This window comes from Zootermopsis nevadensis, unplaced genomic scaffold, assembly GCF_977971745.1.
Source record: "Zootermopsis nevadensis isolate Lab colony 2312 unplaced genomic scaffold, Znev_1.0 Znev_ptg000061l, whole genome shotgun sequence".
In the NCBI taxonomy this organism is placed as follows: domain Eukaryota; kingdom Metazoa; phylum Arthropoda; class Insecta; order Blattodea; family Termopsidae; genus Zootermopsis; species Zootermopsis nevadensis.
Genome location: NW_028259192.1, coordinates 2,751,197 through 2,775,771, shown reverse-complemented (window position 1 = coordinate 2,775,771; position 24,575 = coordinate 2,751,197). Strand labels below are relative to the sequence as shown.

The following is a 24,575-nucleotide window of genomic DNA, read 5'->3' as shown; positions in this document are numbered from 1 at the left end:
TAAAAATTCCAATTATAAAAAAGACCGAAAATGCATAATAATGAGGTGTTTTTCCTCTTATAAAGCTCTGAAAATCCTTTCAATGAACAAGTGATCAGTTCAAAAAAAAAAATATTTCCGAGTCATCTCTCGTTCTTGAAGGCCCTAGATTTCTGTCTTCTGGGTTGTTGTTCCGTGTAGTCTGATCGAAGTTTACCGACGTTTCGGAGGTGCTCCAACTCCCACGCATTTGATACTGTTTCACTTTTTCCACTTTTTGCGTAAAGAAATATTTCGGTTACGCAAAGAGAACTATGACGTCACAATCCACTGGACTCTGAGTCCTGTATCTTATGACGGCGAGATGAAATGAAATTGCACAGACGCCACTTGTCATGAGTCGACTTAATTTCTACGTAGTGTGAAACACGTATTCCCCCCCTTCCAAGCATCAGTTCAAGAATAACTTTGGTATTTATCAGTACTTCGTACGATTATTATCGAACGGATATGACCAAAAACATGCCGTCAGACAAACTTGTAGCTGAAGATAAAAAATAGCTCACGTAGAAATTAAAGGACTTGGTCGAAAGATAATGGAACGTGTGACGACAGATTATTTCACGCATAAAAACAAACTAATGGTCCGGACAGCTAAGTCGGCAAAGTGACTAGCTACGGGGGCTTCGATTCCCGACAGAACACATTTTTTATCTGCATCAAGAACGTGAGGCTGGAAATTCCACGTAATGTCTGTGTCTGGGATGAGTGCGAATTACCCTCTGCGTTCCTATACGTATCCATGACGACGTGTTTAGTCACTAGGTAGATTCTGCGACTAATTTTCCATAGAGCGCAAACCAAAACCAAGACTGGGTTTACTGAAAACTGAAACAAGTCAAAAATTTGTTACGAATAAATCAAGAAACGATACGAAATGATAACAAGTTTCATTCGCTTATTGTGGAAAACTCCACACAGCATGGCCCCTCTTGAGAAGCTAACAGTCGCTCAGCTAGTCAAAAAGTCCCCTTCGGATGTCAGTACAACAAAGATATACATAATGTGTCGTGGAGAACGCCTCTGAAATATCAGTTTACTCCGAGGAGTCTCCTTTCAAATCCTATTATGAAATCAAAAGGATCATTACCGAGCTCTCAAGAGACAGACGCTGGATCCTATTCTAGGATCGATCTTAATATTGCCCCACACATGAACTTTCTGATGTGTTAATATTTTAATATTTTCCGTCAAATCACAATTTTAATAAGATAATAAAATATAAAATATTTAAAATATCATTTCACGTTCCGCATCGAATGATCGATTTACAAATTGGAACGTCTCTTACGACATGTTTCGGTTATATTTAACCGTCCTCAGGTATAAATTAGATTGGTAAAATTTAAAACTCGAATTACAATCATTTACAATGTTATGCAGTTTGTTGAAAATGTTCTTATCAGATTACTCTTATATATTAGAACGAAGGTATTGTTTTTTATATATGGCGTGGTTCATCTGATGTTCAATATTAGTCTGTAAAGCAATGATTTATTATATTATTAAAATTGTGATTTGACGGAAAATATTAAAATATTAACCTAATTCACAATATGACGCAAATATACTACCTTTCTGATGTGTGCTGTGTGTCCCACTTATCATATCATTTATTACAATAGTTTTCGCTAAAATTTTGGACATTACTCATCGTCCGTTGTTATACTCACAATACGACGTTTCGGGGATTAGATCTGTCTCCGTTATCAGATTACATAAAGATGACAAAATGGTTCCTTATAAGGAGTTTTTCATTCTTGAGACCGAAATGTCTACATAAACAACAAAGCCTGATAATTCCCAGTGCTGTAAACCCAAAATATTACCAGACTACACGGCGCTACGACCCAGAAGACGGCCATCTTCGTACTCACCGCCCCGAGAACCTCAAATCCAACCCAAAATACGTACACACCTAAAAACATGACGTCATTTAATCACAAAACTTTTTAAGGATTTATGCGAAGAATCATTTTTCAGCATATTACAAAGCTAAAAGCTTCTACGAAGTACTCTCTCAATATGTGGGTCGTCATACGCGTGGGTGCGCTACTTAGTGTGTGTTTTGTTTTTACACGTGTCAACTACAATGGTTGATTGTACTCGAGAGTTCTCATACTGAGGAGCTCTCTAAATGTTCCGCCCCCTTCAAAGTCAAGGGATGAAGAAGAATTTTCTATTTTATTCAATTATAACTTTTCCCTAATTAGTAAAATTTCAAACAACCAGTGAACAGTAAACGTTGTAATCTCGTTCCTGGAAAACACATCATTAACTAATTGGACGTTTTCATAAGAGTAACTGAGATACTTTCACAGATTTTAACATTTCTCATGTAAACATCTGACTAAATAAATTCACAGAGCAGAGTCCTCCAAGAAGGACACTCAGCTAGTCCAGAAATTCTCGGTCATTAATGAAACACGAAGGTGTCTGTCTCCTGGGTTGTGGCGTCGTGTATTCTGATAGAAGTTGGCCGACGTTTCAGAGGTCATCGCCACGGTAAATCTCTCCTAGTCACCTGACTAAGCGAGATAGTAGACAATCAAAATCATTGCTCATAACAAATTAAATATGCAGACACTCTACTGACAGCAGTAACTAAAGATTTTCTCAAGATTTTTTGGTCCAATCACAACCTACACCAGAATTCTATTTGTCGATGTTTCAAATCCAAATTACATGTCAGACAACACAAAATAGTTTTCTGGTTTCATCTGTTCTTGGCGTGTTTAACGACGCTTAAAATTTGCTCAAATAAAATATTTGGTGCTAAAGAACAAAGACTGAAGTGAACACAAAATTACGAATGACAAACGATTAGTGAATAATGTCTGAATTTGCCTGGAGGAAATAGGCAAAACTTCGAAAGTATTCAGTCTGAAAAGCAAAGCTTCCGGGTCCAAGTTTCAACTCAGGAACTACCGCGTCCTATTTAGGATTTGTCCTTCGCTGCACAAAGAACTCATCTGTTTCCGACTGTCAGTACAAAGCCACAGAAATCTTGACTCAAATTCAAACACACGGACTATTGATTACTGTACGCTCCAGGATTCGCGAATTGATCGATTATCTTTCCGATCAGAGCTCAGCTCCGTACGCAATATGCAATTTAATGGAATATCGTGCCGATGTTCTGTGAGTGTACACCCAATAAATAGCCCGACTTGTTGACAGTTATTTATCTGCAACGAGAGATTAGATTGCAAGTTCTATTCTGCGATAAAATCTCATAATCGTGGTACAGTTTCTTGTTACTTTCAGTGGTGAAACTTTTGCAATATTTTATTTGCTTGTGTGAAAAAGCATTTTAACTTTCCCTCGTAACTCCTGGTTGCGATGGACCAATTTTCTTAATTCTACATTCAATCGATACAACTTTTCTAATTAATCATCCTGTCTACACTATAAATCATTCTTCCTGGATAATTGTCTCTTGTATTCACATGCATCTCCAATTTTTAACCTTTCTTTAAAGTCAAATCATTTCCTGTGTCCTCAAGAAAAAGATATTATTAAAATTAACAGTTTTCCTTATGATAGCTTCTTTGTAATAATCTGGTTAGATCTTGCATTTTGAATTTACCCTCCAATTTTCTTTTCGTAGGACACAATCCTCTCACACTCCTCACTCTGTCAATAAACTACGTGCACCAGGCTATACAACTTTTCGTTTCATCTGTTACAACATAAAAAAATCCTATATTGGTCTTGTTGGCAGTTCCATCGTGTGGATTTGTAAGTGGGTACTAACGTTTAGGAGGAACATAGCGACTCCCTGAAGAAGGAGGCAACAAGTTCCTCCGAAACAATGGTACCCATCTATAAGTGCACACGGCGTCACGGGTGAGAACCTTAAAGCTCATTTTGCATTCAGTGTATGTCTGCCCCACATAAATATGTTAATGAACAGACCTCCGGTATCTCACGGATTACATTCTGCCACCCGCCGTGATCACACCTGGTTTTTACGGTTCCATGAATTTTACAGCAGGCTGCCGATTGTCTAGGGGCGGATTAATCGGGATCTGTCTGGTTTAAAACGAACGCTAAAGACGAATTCAGAAAATCTGTCGTAAAAGTCACAGAGCTTAAAAATAAATAAAAACACAACAATTATATTATTTAACGTATTAAAATTAATAAATTGTTGCTAAAATTGGAGTTTACGACAAGAGAACGTTATTAATATCAGCTGGAATTCTTCCTCTCCCCTCCAAGCGTCTACATGCTGTATAGCGGGACAGCTTTACATTCTGGAAATACAGGGGCATTTGAAGTCCCCGATTAATGTAAAGTCTATTAAGAGAACAAAAACTGACAACTATTCACTGAATATCTGTGAACATTTTCCAATATTGCGATAAGACCCTGTCTGTTGTTTGAGGTTCATATCCGATGTTTCGAGTGTTGTATCTACTCCTGTTTTCATGTCGACTGATTGTCATTACACTGACAGATCCATCCGGTTCGCCCAGATTCAAAAGGTCCACGGTTCGATCTAAACCTGCGTCACTAATCATTCAATAACAAAATTATCTGTATTTCCAGGAGTGTGGGCAGATGACTCTCACAGTTAACACTTGAGTCGTGTGTCTCTGGGGCATGAATTATTTTCGGTCCTTCAGATTAAATGCGCCCTAAGTTGTTCAGACTGGTACCCGTGACCTTGAAGTGCACGACAGGCGTGGCCAATCAGCAACCTCGATCCTCAAATTGCGAGGTCACCCCTGACCGGTCTCAAAGCACTGTAAAGGTATTTAGCTATTTCTAAGTATTTGTGAGATTTTAGGAAATCAACAAACATAACAATGCTAACGTGTAGTACCTTGTCCTGGGTACTGATGCTGTGAAGTCTCTCCGAAACGTCATCTGCCTTCGAACCTACTCGGCGCCAGAACCCAGAAACAACGTCGCTTGGGGGCCTCAAATCTCGCGCAACATTTTCAGTGGGTTCGAAGTGTTTTGTGACATCCCTCACATTTCGTCTTTGATAAATACTATTTTTTATTTAGTGTTCTGTCTGACGACAGGTCCATATGAACAGGATCCTTCCATCCTTTTCTCGGACTGGGAACTGTTCTTATACGTTCTTGGCAGATGATCCAGAAGTGGTTTGCCATTGCCTTCTTCTGTGTGTGAATGGAGTAATTGTTGGGATGCCACGGAGGAAAACTCCGTGTTGCCTAGACCACGGCCTTGCCCAACACAAGTTATAAATTCGGGCACCGCCGGGAATCGAACCCGAGACCCCAGGATTACAAGGCCAGCGTTCTAACCGCTAGACCACCTCATCTTATTATTATTTAGTGTTCTGTCTGACGACAGGTCCATATGAACAGGATCCTTCCATCCTTTTCTCGGACTGGGAACTGTTCTTATACGTTCTTGGCAGATGATCCAGAAGTGGTTTGCCATTGCCTTCTTCTGTGTGTGAATGGAGTAATTGTTGGGATGCCACGGAGGAAAACTCCGTGTTGCCTAGACCACGGTCTTGCCCAACACAAGTTATAAATTCGGGCACCGCCGGGAATCGAACCCGAGACCCCCAGGATTACAAGGTCAGCGTTTTAACCGCTAGACCCTGTTAGAAAGACAGGGATACCAGAATGGCCCAATCCCAAAGGCTCTAGAGGTCAGCCGACCTAACCCCAATGCCAAATTTCACGAGCCACAGAGAATATCTGTGAACATTTGGACAGGCGCTGATTACTGTTGGGATATCCCACGTGTTAGAAAGCATCGCACGTGACACATTTGTGAATAAACGCTAGAATGTACTTAGTCATTCGATGCGGAATTCAAGTCGTTAAGATTAAGTACCATGACCGAGCTTCGATTCTCCGCTGGTGTCAAAACTGCTCATTGCAGGCGCGAGGTCCGGACAGTCTCACTCCGGGCCGAGATTCTAATTCGGCCCCTCTCGAATGCTGACAAAATACTGGCCACAGCTACAGATGGACGTCGCTTTAAACATACGAAAAGACGATTTTTTTTTTGGGGGGGGGGTGTTCTTTAAGACGCTGCATCGACATTTTATTTATACTACTGTGAAAACCCTCGAATACGAAGCACGAGTGAGGACAAGATTTCTCCTTCAGTCCACGTTGATACGACCCTCATAGCTACTTCCCCGTTGGATATCGGAATATTTTTCTCGGTGGTAAAGGCAACTGGAGCGTGAAGCCGATTTCTCATTGGTGCCAAAGTTAAGACTCTCGGGTTACCAGCCGGTAAATAAACCTTATCTTATGCAAACGTTTCGAGAGCCATCTCTGCTCCCATCCTCAGGGCTGTTGCGTAACCCGAGAGTCTTTCATTAAGACGGCTTATTTATTCCTTTTTGAGAAGTGTATTTGCGTATGAATGGAATTACATTTAAAACTTTCATTTCCTGATTTGACAACGGGACATCGACACGCAGTTGTACAGAATTCTTGTGTTTATTACCGCTAACAAGCATCCACTTGCTAGCAGAAAATGCTTTGGTCTATTTAAAATCCCTCATCAAAGATTTTAACTGTAAATCGACATGTTCTTCTTCATACAGCCCTACAATTAAAATTATTTATTATTCAGACCATAATCTATACCAGTGGTATTCAACCTTTTTTGTTCGCGTGCCCCCAGATATAATTTATCTTCAACTTTGTACCCCCAAAGTCGTTGGTGTATAATTCAAGTTATACATAGTATATAATCTACATCTAAAATAAATTAAATAAATTACATTACTGATTATTCAGTGTTTATCATAAAATATATATATTTTTTTAAATTTCACGTACCCCCTAAGATGTCTTCGCGTACCCCCAGATATAATTTCTCTTCAACTTTGTACCCCCAAAGTTGTTGGTGTATAATTCAAGTTATACATAGTATATAATCTACATCTAAAATAAATTAAATAAATTACATTACTGATTATTCAGTGTTTATAATAAAATAACATATTTTTTAAATTTCACGTACCCCTTAAGAAGTCTTCGCGTACCCCCGGGAGTACGCGTACCCCAGGTTGAATACCACCGATCTATACAGTCCCAGAGCGACTTGATAATCCAATCAGCTTTCAGTCCATCCACATTTAATTAATTTATTGAGAAATTCTCTGTTTGAGATTATTTAAGTCTGCTAGACGTGTTTGAAACACTTCTTTTCAAGTAGCCCCTTAAAAATAAATCACAAGCCGACTGATCCAGACGAAATGTTGCCATAACAGGAAATTATTAGATGATCAAACAGTCCTTGAAGTGTTTATCGCCTTCCGGACATTACATTTCTGAAGATTACATCATCTATTACACGTTCCACTACCTGATCCGAACAGTCCAATTTAATTGAGGTTCTAAATGGACTTAAAGTAACGCAACACATAATAACGTACAGCTACTTCTGATGAAGGTTGCGCGTACAGCCAGGGATAACACTGAAACAACGCAGTGCGCATTTATTTATGTTAAATAATTACTTTGCAGATCGCTTTGACCTTGGACTGTAAGTAACGCGTGACCTTGAATCGAATAAACACTTTCACTTTGTATTATTTTACTTATTTTAATTTCGCTTTAGCTTATTTTACCTTACGTAACGTTACGTTAGTTTGTTACACTTCACTTTACTTCGGGTTTTCGTCATCGTCATCACAGCCCGACACGAGAATTGGCCGCCAAGAGTAGCTTATGCTAGTTTTCGAAACCCTTTTGACATTCAGTAGGATTCCTAGGACGAAGGGTAAGCCCATCGTAAGTCCTGAACCTTCAAACTTTGTGGGCAAAATTGTAATTTATTTCATGCTAAATCAGTTAACCCTTTGAAGACGAAGCTCGTCTAAATATTATTTAATAAATCAGCTCGTACCGCGAAGAAAACACAACGCTTCACCATTACTACGATCAACTGGTTGACGCTGTTTAAGGAAATAATCCCTTTTTACACTGAAAACAATACGAAACCCATACATATAAAACGCAGAGTTATTAACTGTGTAAAGCAGGTGGTACATATAGTTACCACTGGGTCTTAAAGGGTTAATGTCTCTCTTAATATTTTGCTATGTCTAAGGACCTTACGTAGTTTTCCTTTTGTAATGACTGACGAATGAATTTCTGTTTAACCCTTTGAAGACGAAGCTCGTCTAAATATTATTTAATAAATCAGCCCGTACCGCGAAGAAAACACAACGCTTCACCATTACAAATGTCAACTGGTTAACGCTGTTTAAGGAAATAATCCCTTTTTACACTGAAAACAACACGAAACCATAAATACAAAACTCGGATTTATTAACTGTGTAAAGCAGGTGGTACATATAGTTACCACTGGGTCTTAAAGGGTTAAAAGTTTTAATAACCTATAAAAAAATCCGGAACTTTAACTATTTGGGAAATGAGTGGCACTCATAGCCGTTCAGGAAGTGCAGTCAAAGAAAATCATGTCTGCCCTCGTCCAGAATCAAACCCCGGACGTCCATGCTTTTATTCCAGATGTCAAACTCGGTGTATTTTACTGGAACAAATTTCCATTTTGTTTAATTAAAACGTAGAACAGCAGTAAACAATCATCTATCTGATACTCATTCGGAAATTAAAATTCATTAAATTTGGGACATCTTGTGCTTGCAGGCGGAAGATCGTAGTCATACACAGGCACTACTTCGCTATCTCATAAAGATAACGGTATCAGCATCTCTTGTTTTGGATTCACCAGAAAGTCGATAAATTTCAGTCGGCATACAACACAAAGTCTTTGTTGCTAATTTTCCGATTTTCGAACCACACTTCAACAATGTGCTAATGCAGACTGCACCCGGATTCCAATCATTAGCCACGTATTGTATATAACAGCTAATAAGCGTCAAAACCTTAGAATCTGTATTTTAAATTACTTTGAAACTGGTTTTTGTGAGTAGTATCTGCGTTATGTTCAGTAAGGGTCGATATAATAGTCGACCCTTGGACCGGTATGTACTAGCACAGTCCCCCTGCAGTGTTTCTGCGGTGAAGATCGACATATGCTTACATTTCTTATCAATATTTATTTCTCGAAATCTTATATTAGGCCAGATCATTCGATACGTATCGTAGAATATCATAGAACAGCGTTGATCAACCTACGGTACGCGTACAACTGGTGGTACGCGAACTAAGTAAGAAAATCAAAGGATAACATTAACATAAATAAGTTTTACCTGAACGCATTTGGTTCGTGGTACATTTAATGTGTTAAATTAGAATTAGTGGTACGCCAGCGGAAAAGGATGAGAACCACTGTCATACAAAATTCTATCGTTAGCGCAACATCTTCACCGAAACACAGACCCAGGGTAATTTTCGGATTTTTTACCTTTGTTCCTATAATCTCTTCTAAGCAAACAACTTTGGTGAGTCCATGGCTGCTCCATATTTACTCATGTGTCATCTGGGGTATGGACAAAGAGCCCGTTTTCACAGACACTCCATGGCAAGAATAATAAAAAGACACCATAACTAATAATGAGGTGGAAACATTAGTCCAGCTCTGTGCCACCCACAAGCCTTTAAGACGTGGTGGACAAAAACAATTACCTTTCTTTGTTGAAAAGAACACAAGGCACAACACAACACGGCCATGCTTTACCAGGCTCTAAACGGGTAACTGAACAGAGACTTGGTGAGAGGGTTCACAGCGAAACTTCATTCTCACTTCCACAAATAATTATTACTAAAATAACTGGCTTACTTGTGAAACCTGTCCGATGCCATGGTTTTATGGCTGTTGACCTTGGATACCTCCTTTATAGACGCTGAAGTGGTTGCACTGACAGTTTCAGGTACTTTACTCCCTCACTCCACTCCCGCATAATCACTCGCTCTTAGATGAATAGTCTGATATCGACGATAATAACGAGAACATATTTCCACAATGAACAGTATCACTTCTTATTAATATCACTGTCTCGTCACTAGTTTTATAACGGATACAGTAACTGTTAACAATTAAGGTTTGTCCAGAGAAACACTGTTTTAATCTATCACCATAGAGACCCAGGTAACCTGGTTACAGTGTGCAGTAGCTGTATTGTTCCGCCGGCGATATAACGCTGTGTGTTCCCACTTTCCGCTCAGGTGAACTTCCCCACCTCCCGTCTCGCAACTAGAACAATCATTTGTTTCCTCTCTCTCTTATCGCCAATAGTTAATCTATCTGTCTCTTTCTAACACTTTTTCTTTTTTGTATGAGAGTGCGTGTGTGTTTCTCGCTTCAAGTTCAAAGTCCGAAGATGTACACAAGAGATCATATCCGAAGTGGTTCCGCTTTACACCGCGAAAGGCGCCACTTTACACTAACTTACAGATTGACTACTTCATTCAACACCAGATACCAGCACCAGTTGTATACAAGTTTAAATTTGTCTTGCTGAAGTCTAGTGGAAACTGCATGTCGTAATTAATCAGGCATTTATATTTATATAAGTTTTGTATGATTCTCAGATAAATCAGGGATTATTTATTTGAGCAGTGACAACCAGTAGATCTTTGTAATTGAGTTGTGTTTTGCTGTGCGGACTGAATTGTGAAGTAATATATAGACGAGTTTCGGTATGTGATAGGTTAAGTGAGAAACGTGAGAAATATCCCTGGCATTTAACTGTCGGAAACGTTTATGAGTTTACTCATCACATAAATATAAGACTCGAGATTCAGGACGTGGTAATTTATACTCAGTTTCGACAAGTTTGAACGCGTTTTCTCCCTTCCGTTCAGGATTTGTGACTACCCTAAGAAATGTTTATACTTTACACCAGTTTCGTACCTAATGACCTAATACAAAGTTTCCGAATAAAAACCATCATAAAATTAATTACTTCCGGAAATACTTATTGTAACCGGCTGAAATTTTCTCGCGATTTTTAAAATTGCGGTACCTTATATACGCTTCTGCAGTGTTGATGTTATTAGTTCTGCATTGGTTGAATAGATGTCAGGGTGAGTGTTGTGACGCAACCGATTCGTCGATGTTTGTGGTTTGTGGAAAGATCACTAGAGGGTACGACTGTCCCAAAAGATGGTTGAGTTAAAGACAACATGGACTAGAGATGGCAGAAATGTGCCGAGTGAAAAGTAATGTGTTCTTTCACTAATAAATATAAAACACACATTGAGCGAGTGGTGTGTTGAAAATTTGTGTTCAAAATTGTGTATAATGTTTGCGATTCTGCGGTGTACATGCACGACGTCGACTGGAACTTCACGATCTTCTGACATGTGAGCTATGTTTTTTTTTATTTTTGCTATTAGTTTGTGTAAAATAGTGCTATGTACCAGAAAACAAATGATAATGATTCTACTAAGTATTGACGTACTGTTAGAATTATAATTTGCAAGGACCATGAACTTATCCCATTACTGTGATAATATTTATGTATTCATTGATATTTAAACACGTATTTATTACATGCTGCATTCATCTGTTACAGTTAAGGGTCATAATAGCCCACGTTGATTTAGTCGATTTGATTGTGAAAGAGATATTAATTTAATTTAATCGAATTACTTTAAAAATGAACAGTTACATTGTTCTGAAGTGGGTTGATGACCCATAATGAAGAGTAATCTTCATACACGTGCCAGAAGCTGGCATGTACACGTGTCCAAAATGAGAACTTGGTTGTTTCTTAGTCTAGGCCTGTTAAAGGTGATATTAAATGTTTTGGCAAAGAAAGATGAAGCTACTTACACAAATATAAAGTCGCAATGAATCACATATTAGTCATTACAGTGTATTTAAAATTACACTCTGTGTTCCTAAACATATCTAGACTTGTATAAAAATTATAAAACTTGTGACGTATCTTCGATCTCAGTCGTAATAAGTATGTCGTCTGTTGGTCAGTGTAGGTTGGACTCACAGTTACTTTATTTTCAAAATAATATTAAAATAATATGTAGGGGATATGTGACATGTTTCAAGGATTTCCCCAGAGTCAAATATAATCAAAGTGGAACTGTTTCTTCTGTGAGTGTTATGGATATGCAAAATTGCAAGGGGAATCATCATGGAGTTCTGGTATACGCCTACGTATTTATTTTTACAAAAATTTCTTCCTCACATTTTGTTATAATTGTAAATTCAAGATATGATATTTTCTTACGTCATATATCATAATTTCCTTTCCCAAGGGAAGTGACTCTGGATGATCAGTAAAATTATTCCAAGAACACGAAATATTTCGCGTATTTTGATTTTAAAGGAAAGAATTTGTGGGTGGGGGCTATACAATTTTGGCAACCACTGACTTGGAGTGACTTGACTAAAAACATGATAATCGTATACGATAACCGATCTGGGGACCAAAATTTCAACCTGGCACCTTTCTGATTTATTTATTTAGTGTTCTGTCTGACGACAGGTCCATATGAACAAGATCCTTCCATCCTTTTCTCGGACTGGGAAATGTTCATATACGTTCTTGGCAGATGATCCAGAAGTGGTTTGCCATTGCCTTCTTCTGTGTGTGAATGGAGTAATTGTTGGGATGCCACGGAGGAAAACTCCGTGTTGCCTAGACCACGGCCTTGCCCAACACAAGTTATAAATTCGGGCACCGCCGGGAATCGAACCCGAGACCCCAGGGCGTTCTAACCGCTAGACTTCCGTGGCACACCTTTCTGATATGAAGCAGTAACGTTTGTCGAAACTCTATTGAACCCTGACTCTCATACTTTTTTTTCTATTCGGAGCCAAAGACAGGCTTAAAGCAGGCGATATTTCACCCCCGAGCGGTATGACTGTTACTTATGGCCGGTGGATAGTTTGTAGGTCTCTAGAGCATCACAAAGTGCGGTGTGATAGATTACCGGCTGTGGGGTGAAGGGGGGGGGAGCACATTACAGGGGGTGCTGTGAGATGAGGGGTTGCAATTTTTCGTTGGCTCTTACTCAAGTCGAGGGACTTACTTCGTGATTGGTTCTGAGAGTCATCGGCCGAGGTATTTTCCAGTGGACTTTGGGGGAAAATCACTCTTCTACCACGGAGACTGCGCTGTTAGAGATTTGCGCAGTCTTGGGCTTGTGGGTTCGAATACCTGTCGGGATATGGCTATTTGTCCGTGTTTTTCTGTGTTGTCTTGTCCTGTGTGGGTCCTAGTCTAGGGAGCCTAAAATATGTCTGAAATAATTTAGAGTTTTGGATGTATTTGGACGTGTCAGGAGCCCTGACGTAAGAAAGCTGAACAAGAGAATATCACTACAGTTCGCGTTATTTTGTTTGCAGCTGAGGGGATCGAACCCCGATCGTGTAGTGATTTGTATCTGTTGAAAATATCAGATGAAAATTCTCTCAAGACACATTTTAACATCGGCATTCATAGTAATTATATTTTACAATTTATTTTGACTCCTGGATCGCTTTTATGTGGAACTGTTCAGAAAATAAAATGAAGTAAACGAATAAATATATTTTTATAAGGGAAGAAAATTTTTCGATGTAACACGAAAAAAAGATTAATTTTTTTTTTCAGTAGAATTTTCCAATTAGCAACTAGTGATATAGAATTCGTCGTGTTGGGAATACAACAGGATATTAAAATCGGACAGAGAGGGCAAATATCTTTCTTCCTTCTCAAATCTCATTCGTTCGCTGAGTTTTTTTTCTCTCCTGCGTTTGGTATAAAATTGGAATTACAAGGGGCGGTTACGATGGTTAGAAAAAAAGGTTGTAGGTGAAAAGATGTAGTGTAGTGCGTTAATGAAATTGAATGGGGTACAATTTCTGTGTGCCCCGTTCTCTCTCCACTTCTTGCAATACTCCAGCAGTCTACATTTCACCCGCCTCTCAACCCCCTTAAAAACGTCATCTCTCTTGTGAACACACCCCCTCCCCTGTTCCACAAACCTCAGAAGCTTCGTCCAGGAGAAACTTAATTAACTATGCTATATACCGACTAAAAGAGGGGAAAGGCGATGTAACCCCGAGGTGCAAATGAGAAGGCATGGCCACGTGTAATACTTTTATATACAGTGTACGCGAACTCCTCGCGTCGTGTTCTTCGTAATTTTATGTCCAATTTTGACACTTGAAAATCGTAAAGCAAGTGAGATTCAAATTTTTTAACACACAATAAGAAAAAGCTATCGAATTATGTTTCTTCTCACACCAAAGTAAAGTTTAATTTTTAAATGAAACACACAGTATCTCTTTCAAAATATTGTTCTGTGTAGTCTGTCTCAAGCTGAGTTTTATTAGATAAAAGTATCCCGTTTTGTTTGCATACATTTGTTTAATTGTTTATTTTAACCGTCTAATCACAATAAAATATTTTATTAAAATATTAAAATATTATTACTATAATTAATATTTAAAATATTTAAAATATATTAAAATATATATTAAAATGATGCTCTTTCTATCGAAATGTTCGATTTACAATTAGAGCATCATCATTTGCATTTAGAATATTACATTTAAATTTATATCGATTATACACCTGAAGATGGTTCATTGAAAACAGAAACATGTCGTGTAAGAGACCGCTGGGGAGACCTAGACATAGATGGGAGGATAATCTCAGGCGGGATCTATGGGAGATAGGAGTTGAAGGAGACTGGATTTTGTTGGCCCAGGACAGGGTCCGGTGGAGGGTTTTGGTTAATTCGGTGATGAACCTTCGGGTTCGGTAAGCCATCTGGTTGGTTGGGTCCACTATTTGGGAAGCCTGAGGGGAAGAGACCTCTGGGGAGACCTAAATGTAGATGGGAGGATAATCTCAGGCGGGATCTATGGGAGATAGGAGTTGAAGGAGACTGGATTTTGTTGGCCCAGGACAGGGTCCGGTGGAGGGCTTTGGTTAATTCGGTGATGAACCTTCGGGTTCCGTAAGCCATCTGGTTGGTTGGGTCCACTATTTGGGAAGCCTGAGGGGAAGAGACCTCTGGGGAGACCTAAATGTAGATGGGAGGATAATCTCAGGCGGGATCTATGGGAGATAGGAGTTGAAGGAGACTGGATTTTGTTGGCCCAGGATAGGGTCTGGTGGAGGGCTTTGGTTAATTTGGTGATGAACCTTCGGGTTCGGTGAGCCATCTGGTTGGTTGGGTCCACTATTTGGGAAGCCTGAGGGGAAGAGACTTCTGGGGAGACCTAGACGTAGATGGGAGGATAATCTCAGGCGGGATCTATGGGAGATAGGAGTCGAAGGAGACTGGATTTTGTTGGCCCAGGACAGGGTCTGGTGCAGGGCTTTGGTTAATTCGGTGATGAACCTTCGGGTTCGGTGAGCCATCTGGTTGGTTGGGTCCACTATTTGGGAAGCCTGAGGGGAAGAGACCTCTGGGGAGACCTAAATGTAGATGGGAGGATAATCTCAGGCGGGATCTATGGGAGATAGGAGTTGAAGGAGACTGGATTTTGTTGGCCCAGGACAGGGTCTGGTGGAGGGCTTTGGTTAATTCGGTGATGAACCTTCAGGTTCGGTAAGCCATCTAGTTAGTTAGTTAAATGGAACATTCTGTACTAACAGAGGCGAAAATATTACAACAGACTGCAGGCGGCAAGAGGTAGTCCTCCAGTTAAGGATTGACACCAACTTTGCCATGTTATGATCTCTTACACGGGGTCTCAGATCCCACCCCCTCCTCGAACAAGCTCTGAGTGTTTCAATGTGTACAAGACGTGTGAGTGGGTCGGAGGGTTGGCATTCCTGTTTTTATTACTTTACTTGTCTACCAGATGGAAACACAAGTGCAGGCTTGGGAGGGGTGTTACCACGGAAAGAAAAGAAAATCCCATTATCCTCCCTGCACCGCAATATTTCCGCAATTTTGTGATAAAATGGCTCAAGTGTATGTGTTCCTGCCGTGCTTATGTAATAGATCAGTGGTATTCAAACTTTTTTGTTCGCGTACCCCCAGATATAATTTCTCTTCAACTTTGTACCCCCAAAGTTGTTGGTGTATAATTCAAGTTATACATAGTATATAATCTACATCTAAAATAAATTAAATAAATTACATTACTGATTATTCAGTGTTTATTATAAAATAATATATATTTTTTAAATTTTACGTACCCCCTAAGATGTCTTCGCATACCCAGGTTAAATACCACTGTAACAGATGTCTTTCGAGTCTGATGTTAGCATTCCCGCTTCTAGCCCGTCCGTCTGTCTGTCTTTTTATACTCATCGACTTCCTTGAGTGCTTCATTTGTACCGAAGGGATGACAAAATGTGTCACTCTCTTAATTCCGCGGAGTAAAAACATTTCCCGAAAATGCAATATTCGCTCGATGACCAAGAAATCTTCTTCATTTTATAGAACGCTGAAGATTCATTACCGTATTCACAAAAGCCTTGCACTGGAACCTGCCCTGATTTGGGTGAGTCCACTTTTTTTTATCCATAGATCGCAGGTCTTCCTAAGAAGCTGATAGTCTCTCAGGTGGTCAAAAATTTACTCTCATTATGGAATGTGCGAGCGATGTCGATATTTGCTGAGTGACGAGAGAGAAGTATGAAGCCGTAAGTTATGTGTGTCTGTCCGTCCGTGTTCACAGCTTCAAGTGCACGCTGATAAAACCAACGGGACGTTATTAGGCTGCTCGCGATTGTGTTCATGTCACGGAAGTCACAAATGTTCCCGGAGTTTTTGCTGTTGTGAGTTAAAAGAATTGCCATATGTAATTTACGTCCGAGCACGGAATATTTTCCTTTGTCGATACGTTCCCTTGCTAAAGCTCGGTGTAGTGCTTTAAAACTTCGTTATGAAGAAGATGTATCTTAACCCTTTGAAGCCGAAGATCGTCTGAATATTATTTATGAATTCAGTCCGTACCGCGAAGAAAACACTACACCTCACCATTACGAAAATCAGCTGGTTAACCCTTTGAAGCCGAAGCTCGTCTTCATAATATTTACGAATCCAGACCGTACCGCGAAGAAAACACTTCACTTAACCATTAGAAGTCGAATCAGGTGGTACCACGTAAGATTTAACAAAAGAACATCCCGGTCCAAGCCTTAATATACTTTCGAATTTTATTTTTTAAGTGGTTTCTGTTCAGCCCGTTCACATCTAATAAATTTTTAATCTTAATAAAATTACGTGTTCTACAATCTCTATCGGTAAACATAATAGTAATTCATAAGACGAATATGTGCGCGTAATTCTACCCAGGGCTTTGTCGTAAGAAGAGAGAGTGTGGGTATTTTTATATTTATTTAACAAGTGCTCATAGGATGACTATTTGAATATGTATAAACGCTTATTTTTATGTTTATTATTATTATTATTATTATTATTATTATTATTATTATTATTATTATTATGATTTATTTACTGCAATTGGTTTCCATACATTTCAGAAAACATGCAGACGTACGTTCACAGGCCAATGTTAAATTGATTTATTTGAATTACGTGTCATTTTAGGAAAGTTTTCTCTATAAATAAATTGAAAATCGCTAAATTATTTAAGTTTTTAAAAAAACAATTTTGATAGTCGAACTAGGTACTATTCGAATATAAGTTAGGCTGTGTGCATTGCCGTTTGAGATGCCTTGATAATGTACCTCTTTTGAAAGAGACAAGAAACATATATAAAATCTTGGTCTTGAAATCGCTGGGAAGGTGACTGCTTGGAAAATTTTTTGTTAGAGGTTAAAGTAAATCGATTTTGAATGGAACTGGCTCGGAATGTGTTCAATTTTAGTTTTATGGGATTAAGAATTTGAATTTCTGCGAACAGTTTTATTGTAGACTATCTTATAAGCCCGTGTCAGAAGATTTGTTGGTTTTTTCTACAGTCCCTCCAACAAAAATAAAGCTGATTAATGTAAATACATTTATGCATATTAATGATTTCTCTTATGTCTCACAAGCAATTCATCATGGCATAATAAATCTACGATAAAAATATATTTTTTGCGTGAAGAGTTAATGCGTTTTAATTTCATGGCCATAAACAATATTAATATCTTATAGAATATAATTATTATTGGAATATTTACGAGATCAGATCAATCATTAATTGCTTTATCATCTGAACAGTTAATCTGCATTTAAAAAAGCAATTCTCGTCAGTTGTTTCTACCAATTTCTCTATTTCCATGTCACAAGGAGAGAAGTTATTTCAAGTTACAAGAAGCTCATAGTATCGAAAGGTCACAGATTCGACATAAAATACAGTAGGCTATTAGATAAATTCCATGACTTGAAATATTTTCTTTTGATATAGACTTAACGCTTATTTGGTGACACACGTGATCTATTTGGATACTTTAAGTCTTTATAATCCAGTGGGATGTATACGTACCACCTGCATTTTTTATTTATGGATTTCGCATGATTCTCAGTGCGAACAACGATAATTTAGTTTAAAATAATCGACCTTTTGATTTTTGTAATAGTGAAATATCTTGTATTCTTTGCTGAACGGACTAAATTCGAAAAGAAAAAAGTATTTGAACGAACAGAGGTTTATTAAAATACCAGCCTTGATCGGCTTCACGGTTCGACAGTTTTATGATTATATATTACGTTATAATTACCTTAATTGTGGTGTAATTTATAACTAACACAACAAAAGTATCTATCGAATGGTTAGTACTCAGTACTCCAGGGTTCAAATCTCGGCCTGGTAACTAGCTATCCTATCTGACGTCTTGGTGTGATTTTCCTTATTTCATATAAGTAAACGCTGAGACAGGTCTTAGATTAGTTCATGACCGCTTTTCGAAGAACGTTTCAAGTTTATAATTCACTAATTACTCTATTATTCGACGCTAAATAATCTAAGGAATTAAATTTTTTTTTAAAAAAGATATGAAATCAGCTGACACCAATAAAATATCTAGTTAGTTATTTTTATGCGCAAAAATTGATGCACGAATTAATATTATTTATGATATTATTTTTCGACAACAATCTTCTATGTAATATTTGCAGTGTTACATAGGTCGTTGTTGCCGTAGAAGCACTGCCGACTTGATCCTGAGGTTTTAGCTTGAAGTGGCAACTGCTACCAGCCACTTGTCTTAATTTACTGTGACACAACCGCTCCGGGCAATAATCAACTTGTCCCCTCTGTTTTTTTATTTTTATTTTTATTTATCCCCCCTCCCCCCCCCCACACTTAACAATATAACACGTCTTCCAGTTTGTACGAGTCTTAGAGGCTTAACAGAAATGAAACAACTCCGCACCCTTGCGATGCGGCTTATTAGGTTAAAATATATTTAAAATATATAATAAAATTCAGGTCAATACACAAACTTTATTTAGATGTTAAAATTTTAAATAAATGTTTTATAATTAAAATATATAATAAAATTCATGTCAATACACAAACTTTATTTAGATGTTAAAATCTAAATAAAGTTTGTGTATTGACCTGAATTTTATTATATATTTTAATTATAAAACACAAACATGACGCATTTAAACCTTAGGCTTATTAGGTGTTTAGTCTCTGATAAATTGTATTTTGTTGTGTCATTATAAACTTGAGAATATTTTGATTTTCTTTAATATTAAAACAAATGCAAACCAATATATAACTAAGTGAAATTCGTTTTTAAATTTTTGGGCTCACAGTAAATCATTATGGGATTCGGAAACAAATGTGAGGTTATGTTTATGTGCTCATAGAGTAATTTTCTGTTTGTATAGTGCATCAAATTCACTCAAATTTAAGACAGCATTTCCGCTAATATAAAGAGGGAGGTTGCATGTATGTATGTACAAATTAGTTAATTATGGGAATTTGATTAGTCGAAATTAAATTTGAAGGTTGGAAGCTTTCACGCACTCAACCCCCCCCCCCCACTAACATTATCCTCAAAAACATAATTAAGGACCCGAATATTCATGCAGGATTTGCTTTTAACTATATTTCTGAAAGCAAATTTTATGCTCTCAAAATTTCTTTGGCATTTCTACAGTCTGTTCTTTTATTTTTGTTTATAACTCAGTGGGGTTGAGCCCTCCCTATGAAGCAATTAAGTCTTTCTATGCATTTGTTGCAGATACGTTTAAGTAGTATTTCATAGAGGAGAAATAAGTCATCATTGAAAAATAACGATTCAAAAGCGAACCTCAAAATATGGAGAGGTATTCAAGTAACAATTATTAGTGTGTAACTGTAGTATCTTCAAATTTGCTTCTCGTCCAAATTTGAACTGAAGTAGCTCTATCTTCCGAGTAGAAATGCACATTACTCTGTAATTTTAATCTGATCTGTCTTATTAATTTACTGAAATTAGGTTATGTCGGTAAATATGTTAAGACGATTGTGAAAAGATTTGGAATTAAGACTATTTTAAGCTATACCAATCGCATTCCTTCTGCATTTGACATGGACCTACCTAATACTAGTTTATCACTACACAGCAGAGCAAAATTGTTTTCTTGCAAGTATTAACGTTAGAACATACATGTGTATTATTTTCTTTTAGAAGAAGTTGCAGTACAGTTAGGGTCTGTAATCTTCCTGAAGCATAAGCTACTCAGAAATATTTCTTCATTTAATTACTTTCTTAAAAGAGCTGAGATAGTATCGCTTAATGCTGTTATTTTTATGAAAAATAATTGCGAGAAGTGTGGTAAGGGAGAGAAGCTTGTAACGCTACAAATGATAACAAGTTCTACCACCACGCGGCGCTGGAAGCAGTTGTCACGGCTTACTATATTCTCCTGCCTGTTCAGTTAATTATGAGATCATGGTGTTGGTTGTCCGTTCTAATTAAGCTTCAACTGTTCACTGCTAATTGGTAATTAAGAGAACAGAAAACGAAGATAGATAGAGCCAAGGAAAGGAAGTGGGCTGAGGTAAAGAAGGATGGAAATGTTTCCGTTCTCGTGAAAGGAAGGGAGGAAGACTTGCGCAAATGGCGCTGCAGTCGCCAACTTCCCCCACCACTCAGTCTACCTACATCCCCCTGTTTGTATCACCCCTCTTCTGAAATGACACGTAGCAAAAATATGGCTGCAACCGTGGATATTCTATTTTTGATTTTATAACGAAATATTTAATCATTGGTTACCTGCACTGTATTTTTTTAGCATTTTTATTGATCCGAAAGTGATTGTATATATTTTGTTTTGTTTTAATTTATTTTTGTTTATTAGGCCTGCATATATTTATTAGTGTTTGCTTATCACAGACTATTTGCTATTGGTAAACAATTTATTAAACAAATTGAATTATATTATTATTGTATTTTATTAGTGTTTTACATTTATACTAGTGTTTAACTAGGTAGATTATTTTCTTTTTGTCAAATTTCTATCTTTGTATTAGTGTTTGCCTGTCATAGGCTCATTGCTGTTGGCAAACACTCAACAAAGGAATTTAACTATTATTATTATTATTATTATTATTTAGTATTATTTATTTTATTTAGAATTATTAAATTGAATTATATTACTTAGGTATCGTATTTAGCCCATTTATTTGTGAAATATGATTCAATAAATTAATTAATTATTATATTTTATCCTGTACTCTGGTTTAGTGTTTGCCTGTAACAGACTATTTGCTATTGGTAAACAATTTATTAAACAAATTGAATTATATTTATTATTATTAAGAAAGTAATTTAAAGTAAAGTGAATTAGAAAGCGTTATTTGGTTTTGAAAGCAAAGGACCACGCCAGATTTGGAGAGTAGTTGAGAATAAAATCGACTGTGGTTTGTCATCGCGTTTGGGGATTTGACGGGGGCTGTCAAACACTTATTGTGTTTTGAGTTGATACTGCAAAGTAGCAGTGATTGAGATTTCAGGTTCTAAAGGTTGTGAAGATGACTGACTGGTTTTGTAGCGTCGTGTAGTCTGGTCTGCCTGTGTTATCAGAATGATCATCGCCTTGATGATGGATTCAGCAAGCACCTCTGAAACGTCGGTAAACGTCTAGTAGACTATACTGCGCAACAACCCAAAATGTGCGAATGCTGTGGGTTCCAACAATTTTAGGAGCGTGGATTCCGCATAAGATAACTATTACAACAGCGCTCTAATGTGGTTACCATTCCCGTAGCAAATGGTAAGAGAAATCGACAGATCGAAGAATGTAATTTCAGATTTCGACGCTCCACATGTCAAGGGAGTAAACGAACAGAACAAGTACGGGGATGATTTTACACGTTTTGTGTTGTATTGGGAAGTGTCTCGAGAGATACTTCCTCTGGGGAGGGGGGTTAGCCACAGTAACCAAGAGTCCAGGGGGGGCCATTATGAAGCCTCATCGCTCACCGATGCTCTATTTCATCCCTTTTTTGGATACACAATAAAGTTTCACCCTTCATCACCCTCCTTACATTCGCTGTGCTGTGAGTTCCTGCAGTCAAACCACTGATTTATTTAACGACACTTTATCAACTGTAAAGATGCATTATGTGAAACTGAAGAGTTATTGTGAATTGATTATGAATTAGTTGGAGAGGCGTAAATTATAAAATTAGAAATAAAATTGGATTGGAACTTCCCAATATAGGCATATAAGAACATGGCTACTAGTCATTTATCGTAAATTGAAGGAAGAGAACTTAGATTTTGTGTTTTGTCTTGTGACAAATGATGTGAGACAGTGATAAGACAATTGATTAAGATAGGAGTTTATAACGAGGGGTGTCATAATTAATAGAAATTGTGTCTGACAGGCAGTAAACTTTGACGTAACCATGAGAAGCTTAAGGAACATTAGTAAATAAGTTGATATAATTGCGTCATATTGTGAATTAAAATTTAATTATTCGTGTTTTTTTCCGTCTAATCACAATTGTATATAAATAAAATTATACATAAGATATTAAAATATCATTTACTTATTTGGTACAACTTTTTACTACATGTTTCGGTTACATTGAACCATCTTCAGGTGTAAAGTTAAAAGTTAAAAATTATAATCTTATAATTAAGTTTTAGTTTATAAGATTATAATTTTTAACTTTTAACTTTACACCTGAAGATGGTTCAATGTAACCGAAACATGTAGTAAAAAGTTGTACCAAATATGTAAATGATATTTTAATATCTTATGTATAATTTTATTTATATACAATTGTGATTAGACGAAAAAAAAACACGAATAATTAGTAAATAAATCACACGTAAAATGTCGAGCAAGCTTTGGACCCTAAGTTTCTTGCAGTGAAAAAGTCTATTATTTGTTCGAATGAGGTCAAAAGTATGTATTTTATCGTTACTGTGATGAACACCAGTTTTATAATATCCCATACTTGTTATTGTTCTGATACAGTGGACTTATGTTTGGTCCAAAACTCGAAAAGTGTACAGAATATTTTTGGAATGGAATCTCGTGAAAAAATATCAAGTTGATGTAACGACTCGCTTATGATTGAGTCTAGAGATGGGCTTTTGTTGTTGTGGTAGTAAAAATTTGTGTCACGTCATATAGTTTAAGTCTGGTGTCGTTTGTATCTGAGTATCATTCGGAAACAGAGTGTTAACATAGGACATTTCTAGGCGCGATGGTACGCATGTCCAGAAGGCTGTGTGTTGTAGGGGCGGTAATGATTCAGTCCACCACCAGCATGCGCGATATCAACCCTCTCCAGCCACCGCACCCCTTGTCACTTGTTCCATAAAACCACCACCAACCTTCCCCCACCAAATACACTCCATCCATTCCTCATTGCCTCAAGCTTACACCCTCAAATCAATGCCAGTAATAAATTTAACGAGAGCTCCATCGCTTCATCCCTTACTAGCTACCACCCCCTTCTACAACCACCATAACAAAAAAATTGTCGGGAGAGGAAAGAGCTGATAGTGTTGTAATTTCATTCTCATACCCGCACCAAGTGCTGTAGGCTAACGTTAGACTATTATTCTGATCGCGTAATGTGTCGTAAATTGCTTTCAAGGGATCATAGGATTACTCCTTTCACATTTATCTTTCCTTTTTCAAGTAGGCTTTGTTTACTGTGGGTTGGAAACTGTGCTTTTAAAGAAGGAGAATTTGATGCAAGAACGTAAAGAAAGTATTTTTCCACAGAAGCATTTCAAATGGAATTTAAATCGACGGAATGTTTTCAGCATTCCAGATCATTTATAATTTCGCTGCAATATTCTTAAGATATTGTAAGTGCGTCATATTGTGATTTTATTTAAAATAGTATTAAAATATATTTATTTAAATATATTTATACGTTTACTTTCATTTATTTATTTTGTTTTCTATTTTCAATTTCATTAATGGTTTGAATCCTTTAATTCACAGACCAATATACGCAGCATTAACATCACTCCGACAATACGATTACATCAATGTTATATAACACATCAAAAAAGTTGATACAATGAAAAACGAAGAAATGATAAGAAAATTAAAAAATTAAAAATTAGTAATTGAATTAAGAGTTTATAACATACACCTGATGACTGATCTATGAAAGCCCGAAACATGTCGAGAATGTTCCATATGTAAATCGAGTACTCGATACGGAACAAAGGATAATATTTTAACCATCTAATTATCTTATATTACTTTATTGTGATTGACGGACAATTTTAATATATTTTAGTGCAATATTCT

The 24,575-nt window shown here is 37.3% G+C and overlaps 2 protein-coding genes across 4 annotated transcripts in view; one reads left to right on the top strand and one right to left on the bottom strand.

The window, feature by feature from the left end:
* Positions 1–10,185, bottom strand: part of Sans (SAM_USH1G_HARP domain-containing protein Sans) — a 34,400-nt gene extending 24,215 nt beyond the window's left edge. Inside the window, exon 1 of one of the 2 annotated variants that reach the window (XM_087340775.1) lies at positions 9,763–10,185. In XM_087340775.1, coding sequence (XP_087196901.1) covers positions 9,763–9,785 — 23 coding nt within the window. In that variant the 5' untranslated portion in view covers positions 9,786–10,185. The remainder of the gene's footprint in view (positions 1–9,762) is intronic. The other variant, XM_087340774.1, reaches the window with a different exon arrangement.
* A 221-nt stretch (positions 10,186–10,406) lies between these two features.
* Positions 10,407–24,575, top strand: part of LOC110835676 (uncharacterized) — a 432,687-nt gene continuing 418,518 nt past the window's right edge. The window contains exon 1 of one of the 2 annotated variants that reach the window (XR_002544973.2): positions 10,407–11,288. The gene's annotated coding sequence lies outside the window, so the exon portion shown is untranslated. The remainder of the gene's footprint in view (positions 11,289–24,575) is intronic. The other variant, XM_087340780.1, reaches the window with a different exon arrangement.